At 31.6% G+C, this 14,429-nt stretch overlaps 2 protein-coding genes across 6 annotated transcripts in view; one reads left to right on the plus strand and one right to left on the minus strand.

The window, feature by feature from the left end:
* LOC126748368 (delta(24)-sterol reductase-like) overlaps window positions 1-9,095 on the plus strand; it is a 49,855-nt gene extending 40,760 nt beyond the window's left edge. For all 3 annotated transcript variants that reach the window (XM_050457548.1, XM_050457550.1, XM_050457547.1), the window contains exons 2-7: window positions 80-335; window positions 645-800; window positions 1,658-2,146; window positions 2,208-2,351; window positions 4,693-5,069; window positions 7,920-9,095. In XM_050457548.1, coding sequence (XP_050313505.1) covers window positions 147-335; window positions 645-800; window positions 1,658-2,146; window positions 2,208-2,351; window positions 4,693-5,069; window positions 7,920-8,073 — 1,509 coding nt within the window. In that variant the 5' untranslated portion in view covers window positions 80-146 and the 3' untranslated portion in view covers window positions 8,074-9,095. The remainder of the gene's footprint in view (window positions 1-79; window positions 336-644; window positions 801-1,657; window positions 2,147-2,207; window positions 2,352-4,692; window positions 5,070-7,919) is intronic.
* Window positions 1-14,429, minus strand: part of LOC126748365 (nuclear protein MDM1) — a 79,851-nt gene that overhangs the window by 40,088 nt on the left and 25,334 nt on the right. Inside the window, exon 1 of one of the 3 annotated variants that reach the window (XM_050457543.1) lies at window positions 9,568-9,697. The exons of the other annotated variants lie outside the window; for them this stretch is intronic. The gene's annotated coding sequence lies outside the window, so the exon portion shown is untranslated. Of the gene's footprint in view, window positions 1-9,567; window positions 9,698-14,429 lie in introns of those variants that run through there. 3 annotated transcript variants of the gene reach the window in all.

Here is a 14,429-nt window from a genome sequence, read left to right on the forward strand (position 1 = left end):
CACGGAATACACATTATATACGAATAATTCATATCGATAATACGTTAAACTACTTGATAACATTAATAAAATTTTGTAGAATTAGTTTCGAACTGGCTCTCTTAATGTGATCTGCCGTTTCAAGGCGAAACCAAATTGAATAAAAAATGGACAAAGGTTGCGACAATTTAACCGAGTATATCCTTATAAACTACCGATGGGTATTTGTATGTCTGTTTTTATTACCAATCTCGTTTCTGTATGATTTGTGGCTTTATTTTCGAAACTGGATTGTTTTTAAACTGACCAGCGCGCCCAAAAAACACGACACCAAGGTTAAATACATCCAAAAGCAGGTAAGATTTTTTTTATTATCCAACATTAAAATTCATTTTTAAACGGTAATTGATGAATGTACTATAAGTTTATTTAAATAAGCAAATAAAAATCTTATTAAAATTTTATCTTACTTATTAAAAAATAAAAACTATAAAATTTTACTGATAACTTCGAAACAATGCTAGGCGTGACTAATTTCATAATTCACTTTGATAATTCAACCTGTAATAACTGTAAAAATCTAAATGAATAACTCGTTTTTATTATTTTTTTTTATCCTGAATAACTGGTGCTGAAATAATTCATTTAAATTCCTTCTATTTTAGATTCACCAATGGGGTATACAAGGAAAAAAAACTCAAATGTGCACAGCAAGGCCGGGATGGCAAACTGTCAGTTTCCGAAGACCCGCTTACAAAAGCACCATGACTCAAATCAAAGTCGATTTGGTGGATATACTTCATGTTGATAGTAATAGAAAGGTAAAAACCTGTAGCCTGTAAAAATGTAAGAAGGTATTTAAAAAAATATTTTATAAGGTATACTGGCAAAATAATTGAAACTGTTTTTGGTCGTCGTCGTCTTCTTCATCTTCATGGACCTTGTTTACTGAATTCTGATCGAATTAATAATCAATCATGGGTTTCAATAATTCGTTTGGACTTTTCGAAGTAGACTCTCAAGATACTCTGGTATATCATGAAGAGAGCTGTAAATAGTAAAATATTTTGGCCAGGTTCTTGGCATGTGGACTTCCTTTAATGCTGTACATATACTACTGCTTCAAAAAATTATTGAAGCTGTACATACAAAGTTGATTCTATTTACTGAGCTAAGACATGAATATTTAAAGCAACGTGTTTAGTTCACCGTCATTTGTTCATTTTTATTTCATTCAGAGTGTGGAGCCACTAGACCAGTAGGAAATAAGTTCAACGTGAGTAGCATAAAACTATATAAAGTTTAGAGAATTAACTGAGTTATGTCTTCAAATAAACTTATTTTTTGTTTAAACGCTTTATTTACTACCGCGTAACATGTACCTTCTGCTGTCTCTTTATTTTAATCACTTGTTGTCCAGTTTGACCCAACAAAGACACTTTATTGTAATTGTCAAGTCTGTTTTCTTAAATTTTCTTTTTAAACATATTTAAAGAAGCAACCTTCAGACATCAACTTGTGATGGGGTAAAAAGGTATAAATGAAAAAGTTGAAGAATTCTGACGGATCAAAAACACAAAATACAAGAAAATGAAAAACAATTCCTTACTTAGAAGATTCTTAATTTGGTTTCCATTATAACCTTTTTTAATTTCACTAAAACAAGTAATTTTTTTAGATCGTAAGGGTAGAACCTTTAGTTACCATGGGTCAGTTAACAGCTACCCTCAACCCCTTAGGTTGGACTATACCAGTATTACCCGAAATCGATGACCTTACTGTAGGAGGTTTAGTCATGGGTACTGGAATAGAGTCCTCGTCACATAAATATGGACTCTTTCAGCACATATGCATATCCTACGAATTGGTCCTCGCGGATGGCAGTGTAGTAAAGTGCTCCAAAGATGAGCACTCTGATTTATTTTATGCCATTCCATGGTCTTATGGAACACTTGGTATTTTAACAGCTGTAGAAATTAAGCTCATACCTGCAAAACAATATGTGAAACTAACATATCAACCTGTTAAAGGATCTGAGAATATTGCTCGAGAGTTTATTAAAGTCAGTAAAGATTTAAACAATGAGTTTGTAGAAGGACTTGCATATAGTAGAGATGACGCTGTAATTATGACAGGAGTGCAGACCAATGAAGTAGAGTATGATAAAGTAAGATACATGTAAAGCTTTTGGATTAAAACATATCATTAAATAATTGTTTTTTTTTCAGGTAAACGCAATAGGAAAATGGTATAAGCCTTGGTTCTTCTTGCACGTAAAGGAAATGATAAATAAAAACACTCGAGTGACTGAATATATTCCTCTAAGGGATTACTATCACAGACATACGAGATCGATTTTCTGGGAGTTACAGGTATGTATATAATCTATATACAACTAGGTAAAGGCGTCGGAAAAAGATATAATATTTATGGGCTCAGGAGAACAACAAAAAGAATTATAACGAGAAGAAATGGCTTTTGTACAGAGTGGTAGGTGCCCTTTCAATATATTTCTTATTTATAGGAGCTTACGGTTCCAGATAAAGAAAAATTATTTATTAAGTATTATTAAAAGAGCTCTGTAAATTAACATAAATAAACAGAGTAAAAGGAATAAAAGGGCATAATTCTTTTAATGCAATAAGATTTACGTAATAGATGAATTAGGGCCATACAATTTAATAAAAATCAAACTCTTTTATTCAAATTATCTTCTTTTCTTTCTCTTTTCTTTATCAATGTGTATAGATACCAGCATACATATACCAAAATAATGAAATTACATGACATAAAACCCTAGAGCATCAATAAGAACTTTCAAAGAAAGAGGGGATAAGAGTGGGATATATTTATAGACAGCAGGGGGTAGAGTTTATTTTTATTATGGGGTCGCAGTAATAGGAAATGTTGAAAAACAGTTTTTTATTGATGCAGAAGCCCTTATTTCATCAAAATACGCATTATATTTTTTTAGGTGTAGATTAGTGGTTTAAAAATATTTTTTTTCGTTAAAATATTATTGATTCATTAGTTGGATTTATGATGGTTTCTTAGTCAACTTTATAATCGCAAATTTTGGCCTTTAGAAATAGATGCTTTATCCTATTTAAGCACTTTTTTTTTAGGTATGCTATCTACTTGGAAATAATGAAATATCTATCATAGCAGTAATTTTATAGAGCCATTGACTCGTGGGCAACAGAAATCTTCTGTTTTCCCTTTATCTTAATAGCAATTTGAAAATTCCATCGAACTCTGAACAATAAAACAATAATTTGTTTCCTTATAGGCATGACAACATATTTATCGAGTTGATTTTAACCATGGCATGTAAACAAAAATATCTCATTTTTTATTATAGGTTTGTATGATTTTTTTATAGCAGTAATTTAACTTTTTCCTAGTTTAGCTTGATGCGACAAGACATTTAAGTTGACATTAAGTGATTTGAATGATTATTTCCTTAGAACATTGAATACATTTGGAATCCAATTTCTAAGTTTTACCTACTGATACATGTTAAATATATGTTATTATGTCCACTCGTCGAAGTTTGTCAACTAGGCGTAACGCAAAGATAGCATCTAAACTATATGACGTAGAGCAAAAGGTTCCATAGCAAATTTGCAGGGTTGCCAAGATTCATAAACTTTGATCTAAAAACATTTTTATATACAGGATAAATAATAAAGTTTTTTTCTTATTTTAGGCTTATGATTTTCATCAATCAATTCTAGAAATCACCGACTTGTTACCAGCTTTTTTTTTTAATTCAGTTTAGATAAATCAATATATTTATTTCGATCGAGACTTTTTAAATATGTGCTTTTATTCCATTTGACTTCTCTGAGAATTTGACTAGTAGGTTAATTACTTTTGCCAAATTCGGCTTAAATGAGAAAAAATATTTTCCTTAATAGTGATTTTCAAATCTTATCACAACCAATTAATAAAGTGTTTTTAATATCAATTTGGTAACATATTTCACTAATCAGTCATTGTTCAAATATTTCCTCAATTTTGTGGTTTTTCTCATTGATTATTGATTTGGTTACACTATGTTAAGTGTGAAAAGTGGGTGTTCGTTACGATGAATGATTGCGAAATACACACTAACCTAAAATAATCTTTCTTCTAAATTTTAATAATTCTTTAGATTAACTTACCTTTTCATCACTTTAAAATTCATAGCTTGTAACATTGAAAACATCATAAAGAAATCACAAAATAGGATATGTATAATTAAAGAAGGATGTAGCAATACTTTAAGTAATTAACCTATATGACAAAAGTCTCTCATTTCCGACCTTTTTAAACCCCACTTAAATTAAGTTATTTTATACTCTACCTTAACTAATTCCATCATTCACACCGGGCGAGTCTAAGTTTATCTTATGCTTTTAGGAAGTTCGCTTATCAGTGAGATAAGAAAACTTGTCTTGAATCAGTGCATTTCATTGTCAAGGAAACGCTTCTCGGAACTTGTAGGATTTTATGTTAACAAGAATGTTCATTATAATAGTGAATTGGTTTTTTGACTTTATGTTTCGGAGACATTCAACTTTGGTGGGAACCACTTACAACAAAAGCTGTGTATTTATCATTAAATAAAATAAGCACCATGAAATATTGCACAGTGAGCTTTTAATGATTATTCAGCATGGGTTAAAACAATTTAATAAAAGTTATTAAGACTTCTTATTGATCTTTTAGGATATCATCCCTTTTGGAAATAACCTCCTGTTCCGTATTATTTTTGGCTGGTTGATGCCTCCAAAAATCTCTTTGCTCAAACTCACACAAACCAAAGCAATAAAGAAACTTTACGAAAACAACCACGTGTTGCAAGATATGTTGGTACCAATTGAAACTTTAGATGACAGTATTAAAATATTTAGAGATACTTTTGATGTATATCCGTTATGGTTGTGTCCTTTTATTCTACCTAATGATCCGGGAATGCTTCATCCGAAGGAAGACAGAGAACAATTGTATGTGGATATCGGATTGTATGGTGTGCCTAAAGTGGAAAAATTTAGACCTAAAGAAGATATGCGAAAAATTGAAAAATATGTTACAGATGTCGGAGGGTAAGTTATAATATGTTCTCTTACTATAATAGTTAATTATATAAAAAAAGGCATATTTTGTTTCTTTGTTTTTTTCTTTTTGCTTTACTGCTTGCCTGTGGACAGATTTTTTATGAGTTTTTGAAAAATTCTATATGATTTGAAATATAAAATTTTTTGTTAATGACATAAATATGGACAATTATCAGCCAAAAACTCTATTGGTTAAATAAGACAAGTATTCTTCATCTGCCCGCAAGTGGTTACTCTTTACCTTTTCCTTTTCTTTATACACCTGATTTCTCTAGTCAGGAATCAGATGATATTAAATTCACAATAAAAAATAATTTAAAATAAATTAATCAACTTAACTAGCGTCAATCGACAAACGTCACGTAACATTTTTTTTAAATTTGTTGCGGCTAACAGAATTCTTTTTTTTTTCGTTCGACATAAAATATTGATTCCCTGCTTCCACTTGGCTGTGAACAAATTTTAATAATTATTTCAATAGATTGTGCTTTCTTGGCAATTTTGTTTATAACATATTGCGTAATTTGAAAAAAAGATCAAAAAACTTTTTGGGTGAAACTAAAATATTTTTTATGTAGACAATATGTGGTTATTCTTTCCTATAGGTACTTTTCCTAGTATATAAACAATACATAATAATTACCCTGATAATAAACACTTAATAAGTATATGCTTGATCTCGTCAATGAGGACGTAGCTTTAATCGATACGTAACATTATAATATTATTCATTCCCTGGTTCTTTAAGTAGAATTTTTAGTATTTGTTAATAATGATTAAATAAATTCTTCTTGATACATATATCAATGACAGTAATGACAAATGATGTAAAGATTCAGATATGAAAACGCCTTTTAGTTAAACTACAATCGAAAACATTCTTTTAATAGAAAATACCTATATGTACCCCGTAGCCAGGTGATAGTAAATCCATTAATAATAAATCCTTTAATGGGAATATATAAACCTAATGTCGTCAATGATGACATCGCACATTATTATATTTACACATAATATTATAATCTTATTCTTTTTAATGACGTAAATATTCAAATATCAAAACCCCTTTTTCCTGGAGTCAAGACTAGTCGTTTTTTTCATTTCCCAATTTCCCCATCCTTCAGATCCCTTTCCTACCGCTAGCAGGTGGTAGCTGAACCTATTCAAGCCGGCAGCCAGACCGGATGATGCCAGATGCATCATGGGAGAAAGGTCACTGTGCATTTAAGAATTAATAATTGGTAAGGTTATCGATTCAGTGAACAGAGTACACACCCAACAGTTTTGCTGAACCACCAAATGGTGTTGGGTAATTTCCTTGTTGCAGAGCCATCAAAATCACAAGACTAAGACGCTTTTGGTTGAATGGCTATTAAAAACATTATTTTTCTAGAAAATAGGTATTAGTAACCCGTAGTCAGCTGATATTAAATATTTTAAGGAAAATTGATAAACAGTTAGTGCTGACATAGCGTCACTCGACATACGTGACGTTAGTCGATTGTAGGAAAATGTATAAATTTGTTTCCTATTTTCTTTCCTGCTTGTGAATATTTTCTCTATGGGGCATAAATATTATGATAAATAAATAAAGAATGGGTTAAGATGTCGGGATGTTCCGTGAATTAGGAAGCAAAAAAAAACAAGGATGGTACTTACTGACATGTGTTTCTGGTTATTGGTTTCTTCAAGGACTTCCGTGCTAACTTTTTTTGAACATTCGAAAATGTTTCCTTCAAAAACGGAGGTGAAAGTGCTGGTTACACAAATTGGTTGTTGGCTCCTGTTCGTGCTCCCTTAGATATTTTTTCTCTTCATTTGGTTTTCTGGTTGCCTTGCCTTAAAAATGCTTAAAAGCGTATAAGAAACACGTGTCGGCAAGTACCAACCTTTTTTTCTGCTTTGTAATTCACGGAATATCTCGAGTAGCTCATCTTTTTGTTATTAAACTTTCCGTGACGCCAACCATTTTTTAAACTATGACAAATTAGACATAGTTCTAATTGTACGTTTTCAATCTATCCATCAAGGTTATAAATTCCCTTTTTATAAGACAAATCTGCAAAACTTGTATTATTACAACTATGGTTAATTAATTCATTTTGTAGCTTTACAAGGAATGATCGGGTTAAAATATATATTCCCTAACCTATCATTAGTAATTTATTAGAAAAAAATAGACGATTAATTTTCCCGCTACAAACATTCTTGAAGAAATTTTGATTATTATTTATTAGCTAATTAATTTTTGAATTAAAATTTTTTATGGGCTACCCATTTTTTACAAGAACTGGTCTTTATGTTTTATTCATAGTTTTTTGGTACAATGAAATATTTTTTTAATATTAATCATTGATGAATGAAATATTTAAAATGTTAGTAAAAGTGTACTATGATTTGCCTGCCTAGTACCTCTTTGGACCAATTAACCATTTGTTCATTACTGGTCGAACGTTTTTGGTTGGAAAGTTTATTGGATTTCTCATTATCCTTATAATCCATAATAAACTTTGCAAAATCATGGTTAGCAATTATACAAACAGAGAGCACATTACATACACCATTCAAGTCACCACTAGAAGTATAGTTCCAATTAAAATGTTTAATATGGCCAGATGTGTATATCACACACGCTTTGGGTGGTAATTTCAGCAAAGCATAATCAAGAAAAGCAGACCGCCGCGCCAGCCGAAGTTCCCTCTTCTAGAACACGCCAATTACGCCTTGAGTTTCAGTTAAAAATGCCTCCCCTGTTGTTAATTACGACACAAGATTCATTTGCATACCAAACAAGCGCAGCGCTGCGCCAAAATTTATTTTGCATTTTTTTCTTTTTAGATTCCAAATGTTGTATGCCGACACCTATATGACTCGAGAAGAATTTAGAACAATGTTTGATCATTCCTTATATGATCGTGTAAGAGAGAAGCTGCAATGTAAGGAGGCCTTTCCCGAGGTGTATGATAAAGTTTCAAGAAAGGCTAGAATATAAAACTGACAAGTTGTATAACATTAAGTCTTTATTCAAACATATAATGTATTAAGCATAATAGCAATCCTGTAATATAAATCCTTAAATTGTTAAAATACGCGAAAGCGATCGAATTAGACTCGAACCACAAAAAGAACCCCAAAGTTTCAATAGTTCCGTACATTCCTAAAAGATTACTCGTGCTTTGCCAGGTATCGGAATACCAAATAGGGTATTAACTAAAGATAAATTCTGAAATCTGCTACTCAAAATGTTTCCTCTAGTTGAATGAAAACATGTCTCAGCGTGCCGACCAATCAAACAAAGAAAACGGATATAGTTTGAATGAAAGAAAAGAAAATATTCTTTGAATTATTTTTACCTGAGCGAAACTTGGGTTCCTCGGCCTCGCTATCAAAGAATCAAGTGCTACCACCTCACTTAACAGTAGTAGTTAATCTGTTTACTTTAGTTTTTGGATAAACTACTATAAGTTTTCTATATTTTTAAGATCAATATTCAAAATTACGGTCATATGTCCTTACTGAAATTTAAATTTTTGCTAAAAGATTTATAACAAAAAACCTCACTCATACAAACTTGTATGTGTATGATGTAAAAAATATATATACTTACACGTCTAGTTGTGGTATTTATTTAGGTCCTGTATAACAATTCACCTGCTAACCAAATGTTAGCTTTTCCCAGCCATATGATTGTGCTCCCCGAATAAATAACAAATTAAATTTCCATTAGTCGAAAAAATTTGTATAATTATATTTTGTTATATTTGCTTAAATTATTGCGGTGATTATAAATTAGATACGCAAAATTCTCAATCAAATGCTTTATAGAATTAATTATAATTAGGATTTGATATTTGCTTAAATAATCAATTATTTAGTTTTTTGTAGTTTTTAGTAAATGGCAAAGAGTTCTAAACAAATTGTTGGACTTTAAAAGCAATACATTTCTTGATGAATTGGTTTTTATAATATTAATTATAAGCTATATAAGAGAATATAAAACAAGTTTTTAATTAATTTTTTGTTTATTTATAATGTCAGAATCCTTATTTTATCCTAATTATTATTAACAGGTAAGTATTTTTAAAATTTTTAGAAATAATAGAAAAAATAGTTTATTTAAAATGTCAACTTTTGTGTCCAACAAGATACAATAAAAATAGAACATTCCGGAGAACAGCTTTGGCCGATTGGATTTCGATTTTTTTTTCAATTTTACCCCACTAGAATACGTATAACGGATTCGATTTAATTTTGGTTAATATTTTTTATCTGATATTTAAAAAACATTTGACACGTTTGTATTATAAGTCTACTGTAAAAATTAAAAAACTTAACCACGACGAAAAAAAAAACAATGGAGGCAGTTAAAGATATCTACTAATCTCCGTCTTACGATTAACTTTACGAATGTATGTACCGACCATGCACCACTCATATTGGTTGGCAGTAAGTCACATGCCTAAAACGTACGGTCTATTCTACTCACCACCTTTTGACATATCGGAGGACGATCAGGATGGATTTCATTGAATAATTAAATAGCTTCTCTTTGAGTTCGTGTTCTATCACCAAACCCAACCCGGCACAGAATTTCTATTTTTTCTCGTTCCGTTAACTTTACCATTGTGAAAACCGCAACTTCGCTCGTACACTTCACATCTGTTGGTGATAATGAAAATACACGGTCACCAGCCAACAATAAAAAAACACGAATGAATGGAATTTTGCTCTGTATAAAAATTCTCAGAGATAAGGTGACTCGTAAGGTGAACTTCAATAATAATGTTTGGTCGTCTTTTTTCGATAACTGTTGACTTTAGGTATAGGACATGCATGAAACATACGTAGAATTCCACGCGAAATTCAAAGATGAAATAAAAAAAGGTGCTTTCATTTGAAAAAATGAAATTGAAGTTGAATGGTCGTAATTTATTTTTGAGCAACCCTGTATATACAACTTCACCTACAAAAATGCGCAACTTGAAATAAAAATCGACGGTTTCGAGCGTTTTTTTTCGAACACACCCCTGAATTTTAAATGAATTTAGACTTAACTTTTGGGATGCACTGTATATATATATATATATGGGTTTTTCGCGTGCACCTTTGTCATGGCGTATTGATTTGAAATATTTACTTTACTAGCAAAATCGGAATTAAAAATTTTAACGATTTTTAAAGGCTTTTCAGCAATGAGTAATTTTCAAATATATATAATTTATTTCATAAATTCATTTGCTTCGCATTTAAGATAAAAAAAACTTTATTGCTTGATGGAAGCCTAGAGTGCCTTCTTTATGACAAAAGAAGTTATACCCTTCTATAATTGAGGAAATTCTTAGATGCAGCAAGAAGGAAATTCTTTGAAATCATTAAGAAGAAAAAAACATCTGAACATATGTTATCGCATATCCATTAGTGGATATGCACTGGCAAAAGAATGTGATATTTACTCAATAGTTCTGTCGGAATAGAAGAATATTATATACATTAAAATCGTACCGAAACTGTTTTTTTTCCTGACGTTCCATAAATGAATGTAAGGGGATTTGTTGCAAACCATGAAAGAACAGTTATTACGTGTCGTTTTAATATGATATAATATGAATCTTTGGGGTAGAAAAAGATCCAGTTTTTTTCTTCGCAGTAGGAAGATGTATAATGTGATGGATAATTTGGATTTCATACCACGCAGCAGCGTAGATGAAAAAATTTAACGAAAAGTCAAATTAAGAAAAAATACTCAAAGCTTGTAATTTTAATTCACTTAAATAATGATTTACTAGATCATATATAGAAAGGAAAATACGAGGGCGGGTCAATAAGTCCGTGACTTTTTGAATTTCCCGCCCTTTAATGGAAATGGCTGCTCCTGTCAACAGAGAACTGTCAGTTGACGCCCGTCAAAATTTGAATAAGCTGCGTCATTTAGTTTGTGTTTGACAGCTGTTGATAGCAGACTACCACTCGTTTTGAGAAGAAAATGGAAAAAAGTGAATTTCGTGTGCTCATTAAGCATTATTTTTCACGGAAAAATACCATCACTCAAACCAAGGCTAAGCTTGATAAATATTATGGGGACTCTGCACCATCCATTTCCATGGTAAAGAAGTGGTTTACTGAATTTCGATGTGGCCGTACAAGCACGGAAGATGCCGAACGTTCTGGACGCCCAGTCGAGGTCTCTACATCCAAAACAATCGAAAAAATTAAGGATATGGTTTTAGGCGATCGGAGATTGTAAGTGAGAGAGATTGTGGAAGCCATAGGCATCTCACATGGTTCAGTAGTTTCAATTTTGAATGATCATTTGGGTATGAGAAAGCTTTCCGCAAGATGGGTGCCGCGTTTGCTCACAATCGACCACAAACGCAACAGTGTGACAATTTCCCAGGAGTGTTTGGCGTTATTCAACCGCAATATGGACGAATTTTTGCGTCGGTTCGTCACCGTGGACGAAACGTGGATCCACCACAACATTCCGGAGACCAAACAGCAGTCAAAACAGTGGATTTCTCGGGGGGAATTGGCGCCTAAGAAGGCAAAGGTGGGTTTGTCAGCCAATAAAGTCATGGCGACCGTTTTTTGGGATGCACGCGGTATAATCCACATTGACTATCTTCAAAAGGGGAAAACAATTAATGGAGAATATTATACCAACTTATTGGATAGATTCAATGAGGAACTGAAAGAAAAAAGACCACATTTGGCAAAAAAAAAAAGTTCTTTTCCACCAGGACAATGCAAGGGTCCACACATGTGCAGTTTCCATGGCAAAAATCCATGAATTAGGTTACGAATTACTTCCTCATCCGCCATATTCTCCAGATTTAGCCCCCAGTGACTATTTCCTATTCCCAAACTTAAAGAAATGGCTCGGCGGAAAGAGATTTGACTCCAACGACGAAATCATCTTTCAAACAAATGCCTATTTTGATGACCTTGACAAATCATATTTTTCCGAAGGGATAAAAAAATTGGAGAAACGTTGGACTAAGTGTATAGAACTCAAAGGAGACTATGTTGAAAAATAAAATAACTTTTTATATGAAAACCTGTCTTTTATCCAAAAAGTCACGGACTTATTGACCTGCCCTCGTAGTTCGGGTCTAAATAAATTTGAAGAATCTTGCATTATATAAGAATGTTAAGCTTATATAATAATGTCTTGCTTATAATGCACATCCTAACTCTGCTAATGTCTTATATAATTAAGCCGCTTTAAAATAATAACCTCAAACTTTTACGAACAATTGTATGTATATTATATTCCTTAAGCTCTCTCATTCGTATTTTAATAGGACTAAAAGTAACCAACATTGCGGCTACGTTTTAGTAATCAGAGCTGAAGTCGAATTGCATAAAAGCTTAAAGTAGTTATAATTATTAAAGTGTAATGTTTCAGTTCTTGTGCTTCCTTTCCAAACTTTCTCATTTGGGATTTATTTTCCCTCAGGACAAAATATCCACCTGTGTGTCACGTGAGAGCTTATATCCCCTCCTTTTTTTCAAATGCACAGCTGCTAAACGATATGGCTTCTGAATGTTATAAAATGATTACAAAAGAAAATTAAGTAGAACTAAAAACAACTTTTCTAAAATAGCCTTTTTTGAAATAAATCTATTACGTGTCACGTGACATTTTCTAAAAATACATCCCACCCCCATTATTGTGACATGGTGAGGTTTCGCAAGATCCCTTTCGCTCACCCTTAATATGCTGTAAAAAATATCCTAAGAAAAAATTATATTGTTGTGAGGAATTCATAATTAGTTAGTCATTACTTATTACTCTATTTTCTTCTTCTTTTCTACAACTGAACGTATGGGACGTGACACCCAGCAAAATAAGTAACTATAATGAAAATATCATATTTTTTCAAAGCGAAGATCGTTTGATTCGAAGACCAATTTTGTTGTAGCATTGTTGCTACGAAAAAAATGCCACAAAAATTTAAACTGCTTGGCGCAAATGGCATTTATCCTTTCCAATATGTTGTACAGCCTGCACAGCTTAAACATCAATAAAAATTCAAATTAAAATGCCCATTACAAAGGCCACAAAACAAAAAAGTCGGTAATTGGGTTCGACTGCTAAATTGGGGGGTGTACTTAATACCAAAACTAATTGGGTTATCCAAGGCGTATCGAGAGGTCCGAGTTAGTTATATTTATTTTTTTTTGTGGAAGTTGATTTGGTCTAAAGATACGCTAATTAATTTCCAAATAGCTTTCGGCTGGCGTCAGGTAACATTTTTTCTAGACTGCATTTTTAGTTGAAAGAGGAGTTGGCGCTTAGGAAACTGATTGTAAATAGACATAGCTTTTATTCAATTTTAGCATAAGTAATTGAGTATAAACAATTAATCTAGATTTATCAATTTAAATAATTTCTAGCTTATGAAGCACAAGAAATTTTTGAATCAAGTATGAAAATCTATACTAGAATAAAAAACTAGAAACAAAATAATACTTATGACCAAATGCCTGTTAAAACCTGTGCCAACAAGATGCAAAAAAAAAGAAAAAAAGATTGTGTTAGGGAGTAACATTGTTTTCCACATATTGGAAAAGCTGCAAAGTTTGATATTAGTAGCGAGTAGTTTCAAATCTAACTAGAATTTATAATCAAGTATAAAAATTGTCTTTGGGATCTTCCATTTCTCAATAAACTTGCCAGTATTTAAATAGAATTTAATTAGAGCTATATAATTTAATTAAAGCTGTATAGTATCCGCCGTGAAGATATTTGTAAAGAATTTGCGGATATCATTTCTAATTATAATCGAACCGTGAATAAAATCGAAATCAAAAGCCGTATTTATCAAATTATCGATGAAGCAGAATGTAAAAAATAAACATGAGATCCAAATACGTTGCTTTGCATCAATGTAATATTTTCATTTTGCTATGAAAGAATTTTCGAACGAATAAAGGGTCTAATCCCGAAATATTATCTTTCAGAATCATTTATTAATCTTGAAGAAATCACATTTATTGTTTTAGAGTTTAATTATAATAGCTATCGTTGTTTAAATATATTTTTAAAAATCAGCAGAATGCATCATATTTCCTGCAAATTATTTTTTTCCGCTACTGAGCTTTTCATCCATTAACAAGACAATCGGAGTCTGTTATTATTGAGGCATTTAAAAATCTTAATATTTTACTACAGTAGATAATAAATAAAGATTTAATCTCCGTTGGAGTTAGGAGATTTAATTGGCATAATTAAGTCACTAGGAAAGTGTTAATTATGGAATGAAACGCGGGCTTAATTATTTTGATGCCTGTGTGTATGTGTAATTGAGTTTTGTGCTCGGTGTTCTGTAGTTCTTGTGTCAAATA

Source organism: Anthonomus grandis, chromosome 22 (assembly GCF_022605725.1).
Source record: "Anthonomus grandis grandis chromosome 22, icAntGran1.3, whole genome shotgun sequence".
NCBI classification, from domain to species: Eukaryota; Metazoa; Arthropoda; class Insecta; order Coleoptera; family Curculionidae; genus Anthonomus; species Anthonomus grandis.